The sequence below is a fragment of the Lasiodiplodia theobromae genome (genome assembly GCF_012971845.1).
Source record: "Lasiodiplodia theobromae strain AM2As chromosome Unknown scaffold_9, whole genome shotgun sequence".
In the NCBI taxonomy this organism is placed as follows: Eukaryota; Fungi; Ascomycota; class Dothideomycetes; order Botryosphaeriales; family Botryosphaeriaceae; genus Lasiodiplodia; species Lasiodiplodia theobromae.
The window spans coordinates 650,029-666,446 of record NW_023336585.1 but is presented as its reverse complement, the minus strand read 5'-3'; the positions used below and the strand labels follow the sequence as shown (position 1 = coordinate 666,446).

Below are 16,418 nucleotides of genomic sequence, written 5' to 3'. Positions count from 1 at the left end.
CGTTACTCTTGTCCCTCTTAAGCTTTGATGTCGACTCAGTCCAGTGTCGATCCGACCCGCAACGGTCCGTGTAAAAACGGCGAACGGGCCACGGCCTAGCGTTCGGCATCCCTCTGGTCGACTGACCCTACCTATCATTTCAGCCCTTCGAGAATTACCCAGAATTTGCCCGCCAGCATGCCCTGCAGCGAAAGTCAAAGATCACCAAACCTCTCTCCAAACGCGGCACGACGGTGGACTTTCCGACGCCCCCGCCCTGCCTTTGTGATTATCCCGCGCCATCGGTAACCCTCATTTCTAGTTCTAGCTTCGCACGGGGTACGCGCTGTTGGACTACCCCCCCTCGTACGCGAGTATTGACGAGCAAAGACCATGGCTCTCACCACTCCCTACTCGCACCAGAGTCAAGATAAATACGCTCTGGTCCTGCCGTGCTTTCTCCCGCCATCACGCTTCACCCAGTCCTTCGTTTGAATCCATCCAACTTGCGCAGATCACTCCTTTTTTTCACGACCAACAAGTCCAATCAATCCATTCACAATGAAGTTCTCCACCGCTGTTGTTCTCGCCGCCTCGGCCTCCATGGCCGCTGCCTACACCACCGCCGACATCCCGGCCTGCGCCATTCCTTGCATCCAGGACGGTGCCCCCAAGGTCGGCTGCGAGGTCACCGACGCTGCTTGCCAGTGCAAGAAGCAGGATGACCTTGCTGCCGAGGTCATCGGCTGCATTTCCGAGAAGTGCACTGCTGAGGAGGCTATGGGTACGTCAACCCACACTCTCACATACACACTCAGATTCAAGCCAGCTAACACATATATTCCTACAGAGTCCTCCAAGGTCTCGGCCAGCATCTGCGAGGACCTGAACAGCGGCAAGACCACCGACGCCTCGTCGAGCAGCACCAAGACCAGCAACTCGACCTCCTCGGCCATCAGCACCCCCGTCAGCACCCCCGGCTCCGGCTCCGGCTCCGGCGCCACCCCCACTCCTTCGTCGACCAACGCTGCTGGCATCCTCCAGGCCGGTGGCTTCGCCGTCGGCATGTCCGCCGCCATGGGCGCCGTCATGCTCCTCCTCTAAGCGAATCATCTGGACGAAATGGGAAAACGGGATTCACGTTGAGAAGATCAAGTAGTGTGTGGGACGAAGTGATCGACGAGAAAGAAGAAGAAGAAGCGAGAAGAAAGTGTATGATCAGAAGAGGAAGAAGAAGGGGGGAGGCGGGGCGGTCACGATGACGGGAAGGGAGTGGGGGCGGGGGGAGAGGAGCGGACCCTGAACGACGAGAATATACAGAGAAAACTTTAGTTCCTGATAATGGATTAATTGTAATTTGTTTGTCGCGCTCGTACGCGGCGAAAGCCAAAAAGTTTGTTGCCATGAATCTTGTCGTCGTGACTTTTAGGATGTGTGGTTGTTTCTTCCCTCGTGTATTTCCCCCCCTTTTCGGCCCGATTGCGAGAGTGGCGCCAGGAACAAGCTCTCACTGTTGGGGGCTCGTCCGTGCCCTTTTGTTTCAGATCGTATTGCTCGGACCTGCCGCTGTCATGTCCTGTACGAGATGTCAGCCGGTGATGGGCGTTGGGGGCCGGCGCGATGGATGATGGGTAATTGCTTGTGTTCCCCGCTGGATCTCTTAGATCAGGCAGCGGGATGGTGGGCAAAAACATATTTTGCACATCTTAGGCAGTCCGCTTCACCATTGTAAGAGGACGGACCTTGGATTGCAATGGCTCCAGAATGTATGCTTGATACTTTTCCGACGGCTCAGCTGTAATATTGTCTTGGGACTTGAAGTGTTACTTTTGCTCGTATTTTTTCACAACTGCATGGAGAGCATTTCCATAGCTTCTCATCATTGAGATGTATTTTTCACCTTCTTAACCGCGGTACAGGCTGCAGTTCATTGGTCTGTCTCTGAAACCTGCAGTGGAGCTAAAAGTAAGATGACGTAGAGCTATGGACTGTTCTTAAACACCAACAAATGAGCATTATTCCAATGTCACGATTAACTTATGGTCCCATTGACAAAATTCGTGCTGGACCATTCGCCTGCGAGCTGTAGTCCCATCAGTCCTCTTCTGTCTGACCTAAATGGATATGAATTCAGAACTTACATTCCACGCATCAATCTGCAATGTATAACTCCCGTCCTCGTACTCCGCAACCCGCTTCAAAATGCCAACAGCTGCACACGCTCTTGTCAGCACACCATCCTACCACAATAGCTACGGCATTCTAGTCAATCATCACTCACCAACAACATTATTCAACCAATAATACTCCCGCACCCCCGTCTCAAACACCAACCTCAAATGCAGCGTCCCATCCGCCTGCTTCGGCCCCGACGTCCTGATGTAAATATTCGCCCCGTCATCTGTTTGCAAGTTATACCGCGTGTCAGCCGAGAAGATGCCGGTGGCCGGATCCGTCGTGCCCCAATCCGCACCGAGGTCGAGGATGCGGCCGCGCAGCCGCGGGCCGGTGAAGTTGCCGCCGACGATGGGGATGGCGGTGCGCAGCCCAGCGGGGGTCTGGTCGGTGAAGATGCGCGGGGTACAGTCGACGAGGGCCGTGTAGAGGTATTCTAGGGCTGGTGCGGCAGGGATGCTGGGGTTGGTGGTGATGGGGGATGCGGTGGATGGTGGTGCGAGGAGGAGGGCCAGGGTGGTGGTGAGGAGGGTGCGGAGGAGGTGCATGGTGGTGTGGGAGTAAAGACGGTTTGACAAACAAGCAGTCCTGTATAAAAACCTGCATTGTAAATTATAGAAACATGGATATTTATACGTCCACTGGCCAATGGTGGGGGCGTGTGGAAATGCTGGTGCCGGGGTGCGTTGCCGGGCGGCTTGCAAGTGGTGTTGTGCGGGGAAAATAGTCAGTGAGGGTCCGGTAATGGTAGCGCGTAAATTCGAAAACTTCTTTCCCCATCTCAGAAATGATGTGATCCTCCGAATATATTGATTCTGCGTAGTATCGGAGGGTCTTAGTAGTTGTGCTGCGTGTGGACAAATTTCTTCTTCGGTATCATGACACTCGTACGCATGCTTTAACTGCTCAACTGCTGCGGCTGTTTCTGTTGCAACTATCGACCTTAATTCGAATATGAGATCTACGGTGGGGCACATATTTGGCAAGTTTAAGATCCGAGATCCGAGATCCGCCACGACTGCGGGGTAAGGTACGCAGATTCACAATATTTTTACAACTTCACCTGCGCATATCCACTTTTGGCAATTTCCCATCTAGTTATGAGACTTTCATCTGTCGTGTCTAACTTATTTTTGAGCAGTATGTGCTGCAAATTTCAGAGAAAACAAATAGTGAAGGTTTCCCTCTGCGTTCCATTGACTGTTTCTCCAGGGGACAAGAGGCAGTGAAATACCGAACGGGATTCGTCCATACTCCATCGAGTTCCAGGCACAATCCTCCGCCTTGACCTTTCCAGGGTGTGCTCCTTTTATTCATCCGGGCATTTATACCTGCCAAATCCCATTCAGAAAATGGCTCCCCCGCCTTTCGGGCTGGCGACAAACCTAGCCACGATGAACGCCAGCACGGCAGCGGCATACATGGCACCGCCAAAGCAGATCAACCCCAAATACTGCCCGTCATTCGCTCCCAAGATGGCTCCAGCGATCGGGATCCCAATCAGCGCCGCAAAGCTCGCCAGCGAGAATGTTGTTCCATTCCTCTTCCCGTAGTCCTCAATTTTGCACACTTGCGCTACACAAACAGGCGTCAGGCTGATTGCAGCACCACTCCAGAAGCCAAACATGACGGCGAAGGCAGTGATAGCGGGCTCGCTCGCACCAGCAGGCAACCAGAGCGCGAAGATAAAGACAGAGCACACAGCCGCCGTGCCGATCATGACATTGAAGCGGCCAAACCGGTCCGCAACATAACCAGGCAGGGCGCGGCCAGGGACAGAGCCGACGTTGAGCAGGGCGATGAGGCGGTACGCGTGCTGCGGCTCGACGCCCTTGTGTATCGCGTACGACGAGATGTACGTCAGCGGGATGAAGACGGCGAACTCGACGAGGAAGATGGCGAGCGTCGTCGCGCCGTAGGGCGGGTCGCGCCACAGGGCGCGCAGGTCGATGGCGGCGCGGGCGTGCGGCTTGGGCGGGATGCGCGTGCGGAGCAGCAGGCACGCTGCCAAACCCATGCCCGCGTTGATGAAGCCGATGATGCGCAGCGTCCAGCCGAAGCCGATGCGTGGCGCCAGGTAGAGGATGATGAAGGGGAAGGCGATGCCCCCGCTGCCGCCTGCCGTGCACGCGATGCCTGTGGCGAGTGCGCGCCGCTTGCAGAACCAGTGGCCGACGGCTGAGATGGCCGGCGTGAATTGCAGCGAGGCGGAGATGCCGCCGAGGACGCCGAAGGAGAGGAGGAACTGGTAGTATTCTGGGCCGAGTGTGTCAGTTTGGCTGGCTGGTATACATCGAGAGGTGAAAGGCGTACCTTTGCTTACGCTCATGCACATTATGGATGCTACGGTGCCAATAGAACCGGGGATTATGAGCGGCTTGGCTCCGTACCTGTCGAACACGGAGCCTATCCTGGTCAGCAGTTGTCTAGGCTCGGCATCATTCGTGTGCACTTACCTATTTGGGCTCCTCCGATGTAGAGGAAGAAGGCGTACAGACTGAAAATCCATCCAACGGTCGATTCCGAGTAATGCTCTAGTTGATTCTCAGCAACCCATGCTTGAAGGACCCCGATGGTGTTGAGCAAGCCCATCGAAGGTATCATTGCGCACCATGCGCCTACAACGACAGACCACGCCGCGAGGCCCCCTTCTGGATAATCTGGCTCTTCAACATAGCTGTCAAAATCGTTTATCACGGGCTGCCCCGAAACCGGTTCGGCTGTTTGGCGTTCGCTCGTGGCTGGGCTGGGGAATGATTCTTGTTAGTAGCTGGAACTGAAAATGCAAAAGTGGGGGTAGCCATTCCAAGTGACTCACTCCATGATTCTCGCCATGTTTGTAGCTCAAGAGTCCGGCAATGCCTTGATCTTTATTGTATCAGGGCAGCTGAGAATGATGCTGGTAGAATTTTAGTTTGAGAATTACAAAGCGCCCGTACGATTTTCGCCGAAACGGAAGTGCATGGCCCGGTTGAAGAAGGAGGTGGGTCTTCAGTCTGCGGAGAAGCTAGCTTCGGCCAATCAAAAGGCGGTATTCCCAAAAACTGTGGGTTGGTATTCCACGTCCTATATGCAGTACAGAGAACAAAGCACCCTTGACTTGTGAGATTCAGATGACCAACGGAAAGACTTGCTGATAAAGGTCGCTGAGGAAGGTGGAACATGTTGCACAGACGAGAGTATAGTCACGCTGACAAATAAATATGCAACTGGTACAGCGCTGCTGCCGCGAACGAAAACGGAAAAAGACTCCGGTGGTACTGTCAGCGTCATCCCGTGACGCCATGGTCCTGCGCCTCAAGAGTTGCTGCACACTTTGTGAATAAAATTTTTTTTCATATGTATTCAAAATGCTCAGAGGCAATTCTACTATTCTAATGCATTCAGACCTGCTATTGAGGAGTTCTGTGGGCGCAATTTTTGCAACCACAGTCCTACGACTGGAACATCCCAACGTTCCTACAAATTATTTAGCTAATCATGTAGCACTGCTTCTACGTCAAGTATATGCCGGTCTAGAATGCTTACAGCGGCTCGTATATCAAAGTGCCTATCACAGCTTGAAGTCATCCATGCGATATGAATCAATAGACATTGGCGCACAGGAGACAAAATTATGATTAGCAATACTTCCCTTGGAGATGATGAAAAGAATATCGCTGAGTGTGTCAACTTCATTTTGTTGAGGGTCTATGGGGTCGCTATGCCTCTCGTGTGGCCTTTACTCGGCATCTCGATGAACTGTTGCCGCTCGTGTGGCCTATATTCGGCATCGCGCACAGCTGTTGGAAAAATCAAGAACAAGCTTCTGCCACACCGCTTCGTAGTGGACTGAGAGTGAATTTGTTACGCAATCAGTATTCCATCATCGCGGTCCACCTTAGAAAGGAGGTGTTGTTCGATAGGCACATCCACTGGGATCGATTCCTTCGCGCTTCAAGACTGCACGTATGCTTGCGAAACGGCGGGCACCGGTGAATGCAAAGACACTATGTTTATTTATTGAAACAACGGGGCGAAATTCTCGTGTCGCATGAAAACATCAGCGTAAAGTTCTTCAGGATGCGAAACACTCGCCCAAGACGGCAGTCTGAAAACCCTCAACCCTGCTACCTATGATCATCGAAGCAAGCTATGGTGTCACACCGAATCATATCTACGCCACTTCCCACGGAGTTTGGTTGACCTCGAGCGTCGTTGCGCAAAGTGACTTCGCCGAATCACGATTTCGGCGAAATAACGAGCTCTTTTTACCTCTGTAGTCAATTTCTAGTGGTTAGTAACTATCAAGCGACGGAGAAAAAAAAAGCATTTGAATGAATTCTGAGAGTCTTTGATACCCGCAACATTGTTTGAGACTCTGGCTGAGATGGAATTCAGCCTCAATTTGCACGAAGAGCGAAGTTGGCCCACGACAGAAGAAGTTGCAGGGGTCAAATATCGGCTCTAAACTTTCCATTAGATTCTTGACAACTCTTACTGAAGCTGTAAAAAGCCTTAGAGTTCTCTGCCTGGGTTTGATACATCATTTCAGTGTTTACACTATTCCCAGCGGCTGTCAGGGCAGTAATCACGGCCCCTGCACTAGTGTCCGATGCTCGATTGAAACGCAAGAGATAAACTGATATTATCTTTGGCTCAAAAGTAAGGCCATGATTGAGCTCCGCGGTCTCGCTGCATGCTTGAGTAATTAGCATTCTGTCAGCGTTGGATGGCATAAATACCCCCGCCTATTCTAAGGGAAATCTAATCTGATATTCATACAAATAACCTTAGTCTGGAAAGTTTTGCTCATCAACTCTCCGATTGTTTCACAGATTTCATGTACGCGATAAAAAAAGAGTAAAAGGCTGGCGAAGAAAAGGTCATTGTTGTAACGCTGCCGCCCATGTTTTTTTTTGGACTGCTCTTTCTTCATTTCTGAACGTCAAAACTTTTTAAAGTGTTTATAAGAAAAGCTAAATTAGTGTTAAACTTGCGTGAGAGCTTTAGTGTCATAAAGCATTGCCATTTCGCTTTCCCTGCTGCAAGCCGTTACACGTATTTCCCGAGGAAACCAAAAGAAAGAGAAAAAAAACACCTTGATGGATACTTTTTGGACTCCTGACTTGACCAACAAGCATTCCGGTCGCGCAAACAGCCAGTCTTATTGCTATTGATTCATGGGGGCTCAATTGACAGTTTCCATATCTAATATAGATTAGTACATGCTCACTCACTAGCTATTGTCGTGACCATTTCATTCACCATTGGGAATCGGGCGTGGTGTGTGATGCAACAACCCAACATTAGCTTAGAGCGTTGAAGTTTCGATGCAATATGCGATCCATGTGGTGTAATCTTGCCTTACCCGAGGTTTGAAACGTCAGATGAAAGGTTGGTAAGGTGATTGGCTGATCCCTGTCTCCATCATATATGAATTGGCGCCGCGTCTCTTTCCGGAGATGCGGAGGCGAAGCAGTGTAGCGGCTTGATTGGCAGAGTAGAATTATAGTGGTGTGCTCTAGGCGCAGCGGCCGGAGAAAATACCTAGAGCGTAGCGATAGTAAATTCACCTTCCAAAAGCAGCTTAGTGCAGTCCACTATCGCCAAACATTCGGACCACGCCGAAGAGCCATCTTATCGCATGAACTTGGAAGGTGTTCTCCCTCTGGCTCTCCAGCTTTTGTATCTTCGCCAATACCGTCAAGCTTTTGCCCAGGATCGATCGCCCTGCATGAATTCTCCGAAAAATATGGGCAGTGTGAACGTAAGGCTGAGGGTGGGAGTTGAAGCAGTCTTTTTGGGAGGCTAAGTTTTCGTGCGCGAAACGGGCCGAGGCACGCATGCCGACGCTGGCGCCACCGGCTGTCTGTGGCCTGGCCTCCACATCGGCAGCTGCTACAGTAAAATACGACCCGTAGCCGTATTTTTTATGGGCGCCTCATGGCGGAAACAGCAAACAGATTGGCTAAGTCTTGCCAAGAAGTTTAAGCTTATCTTGAATAGGCAGGCACAGGCAGTCCTGCATCATAATGTTCCCGCCTGAAAACCGGCGCCAACCGACGCCGCCAAACACTTCGGCGCGAAGGATTGGAGAGGTCCCACACGTAATTCTCCTGCTTCCAGTATTCAATTGCTCCTCCCCACGCCCCTATTGATGGCTGAAATCATTCGTTCCCGCTGCTGTCAACGAGCGAGACCTATGCTGTGGTACACAGTGCTGTTGTCGATCGCATTCAGCCGCCAAAAATACCCATCGAACAGGCGCTTGGACATTCGATACGAGACCGTTGCGGCCGACGGCCGTTATCTGGTGATTCCTAAGTCAGGCAATCGGCCATAATGATGCTCAAGGAAGGTGGTCGCCACCCCCTTCCCATGAACTGTTAGTACAGGCTAGTGATGCCATCAAGGCTGCAGATGCTGTCAGTGGGTCCTCTCATACCTGCCCCTTTAGGATATCGCTTAGTTTAAGCGTTTGCTTAAGCTTGCTACATGGGAACATCAAGCCTTGCTAAGATGGTACCAGCTCGGCGCCGAGAAAACATATAAATTGTGGTTGTAGCACCCCCGAACCAGCTTTTCTCTCCAGCAGCACCGCTCAGCTCTCTTCTCCGGTTACATTCCTCTGGTCTTGCCTCCAAGCCGTCGATCTTTGCGTCTTCGTCCTCATCCATCAATCAAGATGCCCAGCCTCTCTCAGGTCGCCATTGCCGCGCTTCTCGCGACGGCCAGCACTGCCTCTGCCATCCCCCCGCGCATTGGCGTTCCCGCTGAGCCCAAGACTGAAGGCACCGCCTCGCTGCTCCAGGTCCGCAACACCAAGCACGTCAAGAGCGGCCCTCGCGCTCTGGCCAAGGCCTACGTCAAGTACGGCATCCCCATCAGCCCCGAGCTCGAGGCTGCCGTCAGCAATGCCACCAGCTCCGCCGTCAAGCGTGCCACTGGCAGCGCCACCACCACTCCCACCGAGTACGACTCGGAGTACCTCACTCCCGTCTCCATCGGTACCCCGGCGCAGGTCCTGAACCTCGACTTTGACACCGGCTCGTCCGACCTGTGGGTCTTCAGCAGCGAGACCCCCAGCAACGAGGTGTCTGGCCAGAGCATCTACACCCCGAGCAAGAGCAGCACCTCCAGCAAGCTCTCGGGCGCCACCTGGGAGATCTCGTACGGTGACGGCTCCTCCTCCAGCGGCGACGTCTACATCGACAAGGTCACCGTTGGCGGCCTGACCGTCAGCAAGCAGGCCGTCGAGGCGGCCAAGGTTGTCTCTTCCGAGTTCACTCAGGACTCTGACAACGACGGCCTGCTCGGCCTCGCCTTCAGCAGCCTGAACACCGTCTCGCCCAACCAGCAGAAGACCTTCTTCGACAACGCCAAGAGCTCGCTGACCTCCCCTCTGTTCACTGCCGACCTCAAGCACAACGCTGGTTAGTAGCCACCCCACAACCCCCCCCCCCCCCCCCCCCCCCCCCCCCCCCCCCCCCCACCCCCGTCATTCGTCCTTCCTCTTTGGCCCCCTTTTACGCTTCCCCACCATCAATCTTCTCCTATTCTCCCATCTCCTAGCCCCATGGTAAATCCGAGATTCTCCATCGGCCAATCTGTTCAGCATTGCGCTGACGTGCACGCGTGTGATGGGTGGCGTCTTCGGCAAGCCGAGAGAGGTCGGGCAACCCGTCTCTTCCAAACCCACACTCGGCGCCCGCGTGTGCCGAACCACACGCGCACACACAGCACCTCGCGCGCTTGCCGACTTGCTATGACACACTTTGTCTCGAAATCGCTGTGTTTCTCACGTCGATCGCGCACGTTGCCATGTTGTGCTACCCAAATTACTCTCCGGCGATTTCATGGACACGTCAGCTGCACAGCTCGACTGTGGGCCTATCAGAGCTTGCATCCATGGTACCTTGGGATGATGAGAATGCATGACCGCCGGCGTTTACGCGCTGATGAGGTGGCAAATTGATGAACGTATTGCTCCTCTTTTTGATTGCTTTCACTCACCCAACGCTACTCCTACTTGACTGTGTTGATCAGCTCCAGCCGCTGATGCTTCCCGATCGGATTATTTTTCGACTTTGTCCATTGCGAAGACATTTTGGAGGGAGCAATGAGTCCACGGTCCATGTCAAAACAAACAGCAGCCTTCGCTGGCGACCGACAAGACTGATTTGCTCAACCTCGAGCTCAAAATTACCGTCCCCGCAATGCTGTGGATCATGCCCATACTCTACTTTTGCGATCGTATTCCTGTGCCCTAACTTACCCCCAAAAATGCCGGGGAGCCCATGTGCGCCGAAGAAATGCCCATCTGCCCCCAAACCCGTTCCCGTGAAAGCATATAGTTATGAGCGATATCAAAGAATCAAAGAAATACTCCGGTGACATTAACGATAATCCCGTTTTCTTTTTCAGATTGGTCCTTGACCATCGATCGACGCAGGTGTGTAAAGGTCGGGGAAGGTCTGCTGTGGCGTTGGTGCCTGCGTAGCCGATGCCTGCTGCGCCTGCTGTGCAGTCGCAATCTTTTGCTTATTGAACGGTGGCTGTGTGCATCCGGGACTGATCTTCTCCAGCTTCTCCAACTCTTCAACCGTAGACGCGATGCCATTAAGCATCGGACACATTCTAGTTACATGTCAGCACATACTATTCTTCACCGCCAGCCTCAGCCTACGGAAAACATGTCCGCCAATCCTGCAATGAGGCAACCGCGTACGGGGGTTGAAGCATTCTTCCCGCAATCACTTCGACTCTCTCCCGTGCATGGCCATGTCTTGTGGAGGATTTAAGAAGGGTACGGGGCTCATTGGGCAAGAGGGGAAACAACTTACTTCTTGTTCGTCTTGATGTGACCAGCGCGGTTGCAGTTTGCGCATTTGCGAGTGGTACCTTTCGAGTCGCCATCGCCGCCGTTCCGCATATTTGCCTTCTGCTTCTCGCGAACCTGGCGACGCTCTTTGTTGCGTTCGAGACGGCTAAGTTCGTCCATGAGTCTGTTATACTCGTCAGCATATTCATGTCTGGAGTGAAAGTTGACAAGAAGGGCTATTCGCCTTTTACGTTGACGGGCGTCAACCTCTTCGTCACCAGTAGGCTTCAGCTGCTCCAACTTCATGGCGTTGATCTCTTGTTGCTTCTTGAACTTGACGTATGCCTTGGCAACATTCGGATCCCTGATGATTTCCTCCTGCTCTTCGATCTTGCCATATTTGTTCGGGACCCTGCGAACAATCCTCAGGACCTTGTTCTTCGACTGACTTGCGGTACTGAGACTCGTGAATTGACTCGTGGTCTCGTCATCACGGCGGTTGAAGGCCGCAGGTGTGCCGTACTGCGACTGTGGAGTCCTGCCGCGGCTGAAGGACGTGTCTTGTTCCACCGTTTCGGCCTCGGCATCATCTGGATCTTCGAAGTCTGAGTGCTCAATTGTGGAGGACAGGCTTGCCTTCTGAGCTTCCCATATCTTCTCGATGGCGGCATTGTAATCCTGTTCTTGCTTTCGAACGTTGTAGCTGTGGCCACCGAGCTCCTTTAGTGCTTTAGCGTCCATCTTGTCCTTCGCGCTTTCGCCCTGTGGCTTGAAGCCACCCTTCATCGATGTCTTGATCATGCTGATACCCTCTCCACGGCCGGTGGGATCACCGACACCGTGCAGCTCCAACATGGCTCTACGCGAGCTTGCTTCGAGGAAATTGCGGGTAGTGTTCCATGGTGCCAACTGTTGTGCCTCGTTTGTTTCGTCATCTTCAGGGTTTGCGTCGTCTGCTGCGAAACCAGCGTCTTGAAGCTGGCGCACACCGACTTGCATAGCGTCAACCAAGCAGAGGTCCTCAGGCGAAATCCACCCGCGCATCTGGTTCTCATCCGGGACGGTTTCGCCAGGCATAGGCTTCCACGACGAGCTCTCCTTGTCGTACTGCATGAACTCTCGCATCTTGCCTCGATTCTGCGCGATATCGCTTCCTGGAAGGTGCTTCTGTATATAGCTATTGCTCAGCTTCACGTTAGGGTTCTTCTTCTGATCGAGACTCTTCGTGAAGATGCGGTACGACAACATCTTAAGGCGCCGCTTGCTGATGTCGGTGACCTTTCGTGAATGGATGCCCGGAACTTGTTGCGATGGAAACTGTTGTCCAACCACGAACAGGTTCTCGACGTTCCGAAGATACCACTTTGTCCCATGAGTACCGGTGTGGCTTCGAACGACAAGGAAATCGGTCGGTCTCGTCTCGTGCTGGAAGACGGGTGCGCGGAACATGCCATTGTGAAGGGTTGGCACCGTCTCGCCCTGGCGAACTTCACCAAAGATTGCAAAGGGACTCTGGTCATTGGGAGTGAGGACCACAGGCTCTCCGATGTCAAGCCGCGGCCGATACGTATCGTCCTTATCTTTGCGGCGATAGTAGTTAATCAGGCGGTTGCACATGCCGAAGTTGGACAAAACCGTAGGATATTCCTCAGAGTACTCGAGCAGGAGCACGTTGGAATTGTCAGCCATCGACAGGTCTTCAGAGGAAGCGTACACGGTTTTAGGATCCTGGCCTTTGAACTGCTTCCTTTTCTTAAACTTAGGCTTGTCGAATCTGATGACGTGGCCAGGATGAGAAACAGTGAAAGAAGGTCGATGAAATGACCGCGTCTCGCGAGGGCCGAGCGTGAGCTTGTAGAATGGATATTGTAGCTTAACCGCTGGCAAACTGTGTTCAAGCGAGTTGAGATTTGTGATATTACGGACTTTTTCGCGATTGTTGTGTTTGAGAATATCGTAGCTTTCATCGTTGGAAATATTGAACTTCTGGAACAGAGATTTCGTGAGGCTTCCACTGACATCGCGGCGGAAGTCATGGGTTCGGAACTTCTTGCGAGTGGAATCCGGTTGTTGGATGTCAATGAGCAGCTCCGGATCATTCAGATTGATGGCAACCTTTCTCGCCAGCTTAGCAGTAGCAGTCTCGGGCTCTTCGAGGTTAGGGAAGCTGTCCTGGAAGATCGGAAGGCTGCCGCTGATGCCGTCAGTTCTACGTCTCTTAGTGGGACGAACGCGCTCGTCGTGATCCCAGTCGCCAATTAACGACATGTCATCAGCATTATCCCGCTCCTGGACATCTCCAGCATCGGACAGACTATCCGGGGTGCGAACGTCCCAATCCTCACACAACATCTGCAAATCTTGCCAGGTTACACCGCCAATCTTTTCGTTCTCGTCAAAATCATCGAGCCTGATATCATCCTCATCATCGCTCTTCTCACCAGTGTCTGCTTCAGTGACGGTAATCACGCCTTTCTGGTCCACCTCGGCCTGACGAGCATTCCGTGCAGGAGCTGCAGTAGGAGGAAGTTTGAAGGTTTTCTCGTGGTCCTGCTGCAATTCCAAGCTGACCTTGCTCGGAGCTATCGCCTTCGGTGGCTTAAGAGGAGTCTTGGGAACGTAATACGCGCGACGGTGAGGAAGAATTTCTCCGAACCGGAGAATTGCGCCGGGTTCGTAGTTGTGCCAGATGGCTTGGAAAACATCGGCATCCGTCTGCGGAGCGGGCGGTAAGTCTGACACGGCTTGACCATTGCGAAGGCGTGATTGTGCCTGTGCGAAGAGCTCCCTTTGCTCTCTGATCTCGGGATCCTCGTCTTCATCCTCCATGACATCTTCTTCCATGATCTCCTCGAAGCTAGCAAGTTCCCGCATGCTCTCAGGACTTTCAACCTTTGGGATCTGCGTCGAAGGGGGTGACTCCAAATGTTTTGGTGCTGAGCCCGAGACGGCACCACCGGCCGGGACGATATCGGCCTGGCCGTCATTCATATCCTGGTCATGCTCAGGCTGCGGCGACGACGGCGCATCGCCGAACAGATCGTCGAACCCATCATTCTCAGCATCGGCATCCTGGGCTTGGGGAGCATCGTCAAAGAGCCCCTCCATCAAATCATCATCTGCACCAGCAGCGTCATCATGAGCGCCGTTCTCTCTGCTCGGTTCCTCCTCGTCGGCGAGGTCATTGTCGCTAATGTCCTCGTAGTCGATGGCATCGTCCGCCTTTGGTCCGCTGTCTATCCGCTCGCTGAGTAGGCCCTCAAAGCGGTTCTCTGTCGGATCGGCGTTGAGAAGCTGAGCGATGAGTATATCATCGTTCTCTTCGGTCTGGTCAACGGCGTGCGGCATTTTGGATGGCACTACTAGGCAGGGGCCGTCGAAATTGGGGTAGCGCAGGTAACGGTCAGGATGCGCAAGGATGCAGAGGTGAGCGTGGCTCGATCCTAGCGGAAGAAGTCGCTGGGGGAGCGCGCCAGCATCGGAGGTGTCGCGCGGGCAAATGCGTAGTTGGGGGCTCGTCGGCGGCCGAAGGTTGCGGGTCTGGAAGTAGTTCCTGGCTGGGGTAAGGTTAAGCTGCCACGGTTCGTGCGCTTACGTTGCAGAGAAGCAAGCAAGCGCAGGCGCAACGGCGGACGCGGGCAGAAGCGTGACGATGGACAGAGGTGAGGAGCGGCAAGACGCGAGCTTGTGGTCCGTGCGTGATGCTGCAGCCACGCCAAGGAACACCAACGCTCGTCCCGCGCCCCTCCGCCATGGCTCCGCCAATTCTAACACCTCGCGTCATGCACGTGACCTTATCAAAGACCTCGCACATGAGGCCTCGATACTGTCAAACTTGAAGGGATGGATCATTTCGGTGAGCTCTCAGGGCATTTCAGTGCGGATCAGATGGTTAATCATAGTATCGCTGTTCGCATGTTCCATTGTTAAAGCACCTGCCTATCTAATATACCATTCATGCATCAATACTGAAGGAGAATTATCCACTTTTGCTTGCAATGATCTTCATCACGATCTCAGTATCCACCATGCTTCTCGCCGAGACTACTCCAGTCACAACTTCACTCGGTTCTCGGCCGGGTGATGAGCAATCGTGTATTATGGGTATCAATAATTGAGAGCGCCCTTTTCGTGAACCGAGGGGCTTTTAGGTGCTGATAAATGGCAGCAGTTTGGCTCGTCGACATGCGCTATTCTGATTGGTGCGCCTCTAGGAAAGCACGCCAAAATCACCGTAGAACGCGCAGAGGGCCTGTTATCAAAGCATTAGACCACAATTCCAAGCTCAAGGGGGTCCCTTACCTTGCTGGCGCCCCACACGCAATAGTGTGCGACCTGAATTTTCTGGCCCTCAGGCACATACTTTGCAAGCTGATTCAGGTCAGAGGTACGCGGGAGATACAGAACAACCTCCTTCGCGACCTTAGTGAAGCTCTTATACAGCTTATTGAGGTTATAAGGTTGCATAGTCTTGAGACTGAAGACATTGTCTCCCCGGTATGTCGGACCTGGATATGAATTTAGAAATGAGAATCTGGGTACGGTCGACTTGCTTCCACATCACTTACCACCCCACGGAGGGCTTGCAAAGACCACCATGCTCTCATCAAAGGAGGGAAAGCGTTTCTTCATGATCTCGAAGCAATCACCCTCAACCCACCAGATCTTGTTGGCGACGCCGTACACCTCAGCGTTGTGCTTGGCACATTTAAGAACATCCGGGTCTTTCTCGAAGGCGAATATTCTCTCCCAACGACCACTCCTAGCAAAGGCGATGGCATTGCCACCAGCACCGGCGAAGGCATCAATAATGGCGGTCTTGCTGGCCGGAGCTGCACTTGCGACCTGCTCGGCGATTCTGCTGCAATAGCCGGTTAGTTACTTTGATCAGTCTGACGCGGCGACTCTCTTACCATGCAACTGGCTCGGGTGTGACGCCGAACCATGCATCATCGGTCATCCAAACGCCTTCGTCGTACTTATACCAGATGTCATAGCGCTGGTCCCAATACCTGCAAAACGGTGAGCACGGATCTGGAATGGTCTTTCACAGAGCTCACTTTTGGATATTTCCAGGCACCTGGTCGAATTCATCGTAGTGGTGTATTTTCTGCTTTTCGGCGTCTAAAGTCTGCGTGTCTTGGCGACTCGACAATGTGCTGCTGCTTGTCGCCGCCTGATGGATCTCGGCAGCCGATGCAGCGGCAGCGCGCTGTTCGGGGGTTTCCAAGTCGAACGCCTTCAGAAAGGCACCAACACCTGACATGATGCAGGCTCCGGGGCGTGGCAGAGTGGTGAAGTTGAGGCTCCGGGCTGCGTGCAGAATTAAGTGATGCGAGGCAGCGGCGGGCGAGCCGGGGCATGGAAGCTATGGCCACTTTTCGGGCTGGATCAGAACACGACGACAGATCTCTTGCACGTGGAGCCCGCTGCCCACACGATCAACCCAATCGCAAGCAGC

At 53.2% G+C, this 16,418-nt stretch overlaps 6 protein-coding genes across 6 annotated transcripts; 2 read left to right on the top strand and 4 right to left on the bottom strand.

Annotated features, from left to right (window-relative positions):
• Positions 1–540: 540 nt before the first annotated feature.
• LTHEOB_3614 (Cfem domain-containing protein) lies at positions 541–1,083 on the top strand (the record flags this gene model as incomplete). The annotated part of the gene is made up of 2 exons (XM_035512557.1): positions 541–763; positions 830–1,083. 2 exons carry the CDS (start codon positions 541–543, stop codon positions 1,081–1,083), a joined length of 477 nt encoding a protein of 158 aa, XP_035362702.1.
• Positions 1,084–2,011: 928 nt separating this feature from the next.
• On the bottom strand, positions 2,012–2,702 carry LTHEOB_3613 (uncharacterized protein; the record flags this gene model as incomplete). The annotated part of the gene is made up of 3 exons (XM_035512556.1): positions 2,012–2,062; positions 2,121–2,191; positions 2,261–2,702. The coding sequence occupies 3 exons, from the start codon at positions 2,700–2,702 to the stop codon at positions 2,012–2,014; spliced, it is 564 nt and encodes a 187-aa protein (XP_035362701.1).
• Positions 2,703–3,499: 797 nt separating this feature from the next.
• LTHEOB_3612 (MFS transporter) lies at positions 3,500–4,746 on the bottom strand (the record flags this gene model as incomplete). The annotated part of the gene is made up of 3 exons (XM_035512555.1): positions 3,500–4,410; positions 4,468–4,560; positions 4,611–4,746. The coding sequence occupies 3 exons, from the start codon at positions 4,744–4,746 to the stop codon at positions 3,500–3,502; spliced, it is 1,140 nt and encodes a 379-aa protein (XP_035362700.1).
• Positions 4,747–8,821: 4,075 nt separating this feature from the next.
• Positions 8,822–9,574, top strand: LTHEOB_3611 (Peptidase A1; the record flags this gene model as incomplete). Its single annotated transcript, XM_035512554.1, has 1 exon — positions 8,822–9,574. The coding sequence occupies one exon, from the start codon at positions 8,822–8,824 to the stop codon at positions 9,572–9,574; it is 753 nt and encodes a 250-aa protein (XP_035362699.1).
• A 982-nt stretch (positions 9,575–10,556) lies between these two features.
• Positions 10,557–14,305, bottom strand: LTHEOB_3610 (Transcription factor TFIID complex; the record flags this gene model as incomplete). Its single annotated transcript, XM_035512553.1, has 2 exons — positions 10,557–10,773; positions 10,980–14,305. 2 exons carry the CDS (start codon positions 14,303–14,305, stop codon positions 10,557–10,559), a joined length of 3,543 nt encoding a protein of 1,180 aa, XP_035362698.1.
• An 862-nt stretch (positions 14,306–15,167) lies between these two features.
• Positions 15,168–16,223, bottom strand: LTHEOB_3609 (RNA methylase family; the record flags this gene model as incomplete). The annotated part of the gene is made up of 5 exons (XM_035512551.1): positions 15,168–15,209; positions 15,260–15,465; positions 15,526–15,818; positions 15,871–15,969; positions 16,018–16,223. 5 exons carry the CDS (start codon positions 16,221–16,223, stop codon positions 15,168–15,170), a joined length of 846 nt encoding a protein of 281 aa, XP_035362697.1.
• Positions 16,224–16,418: the final 195 nt, after the last annotated feature.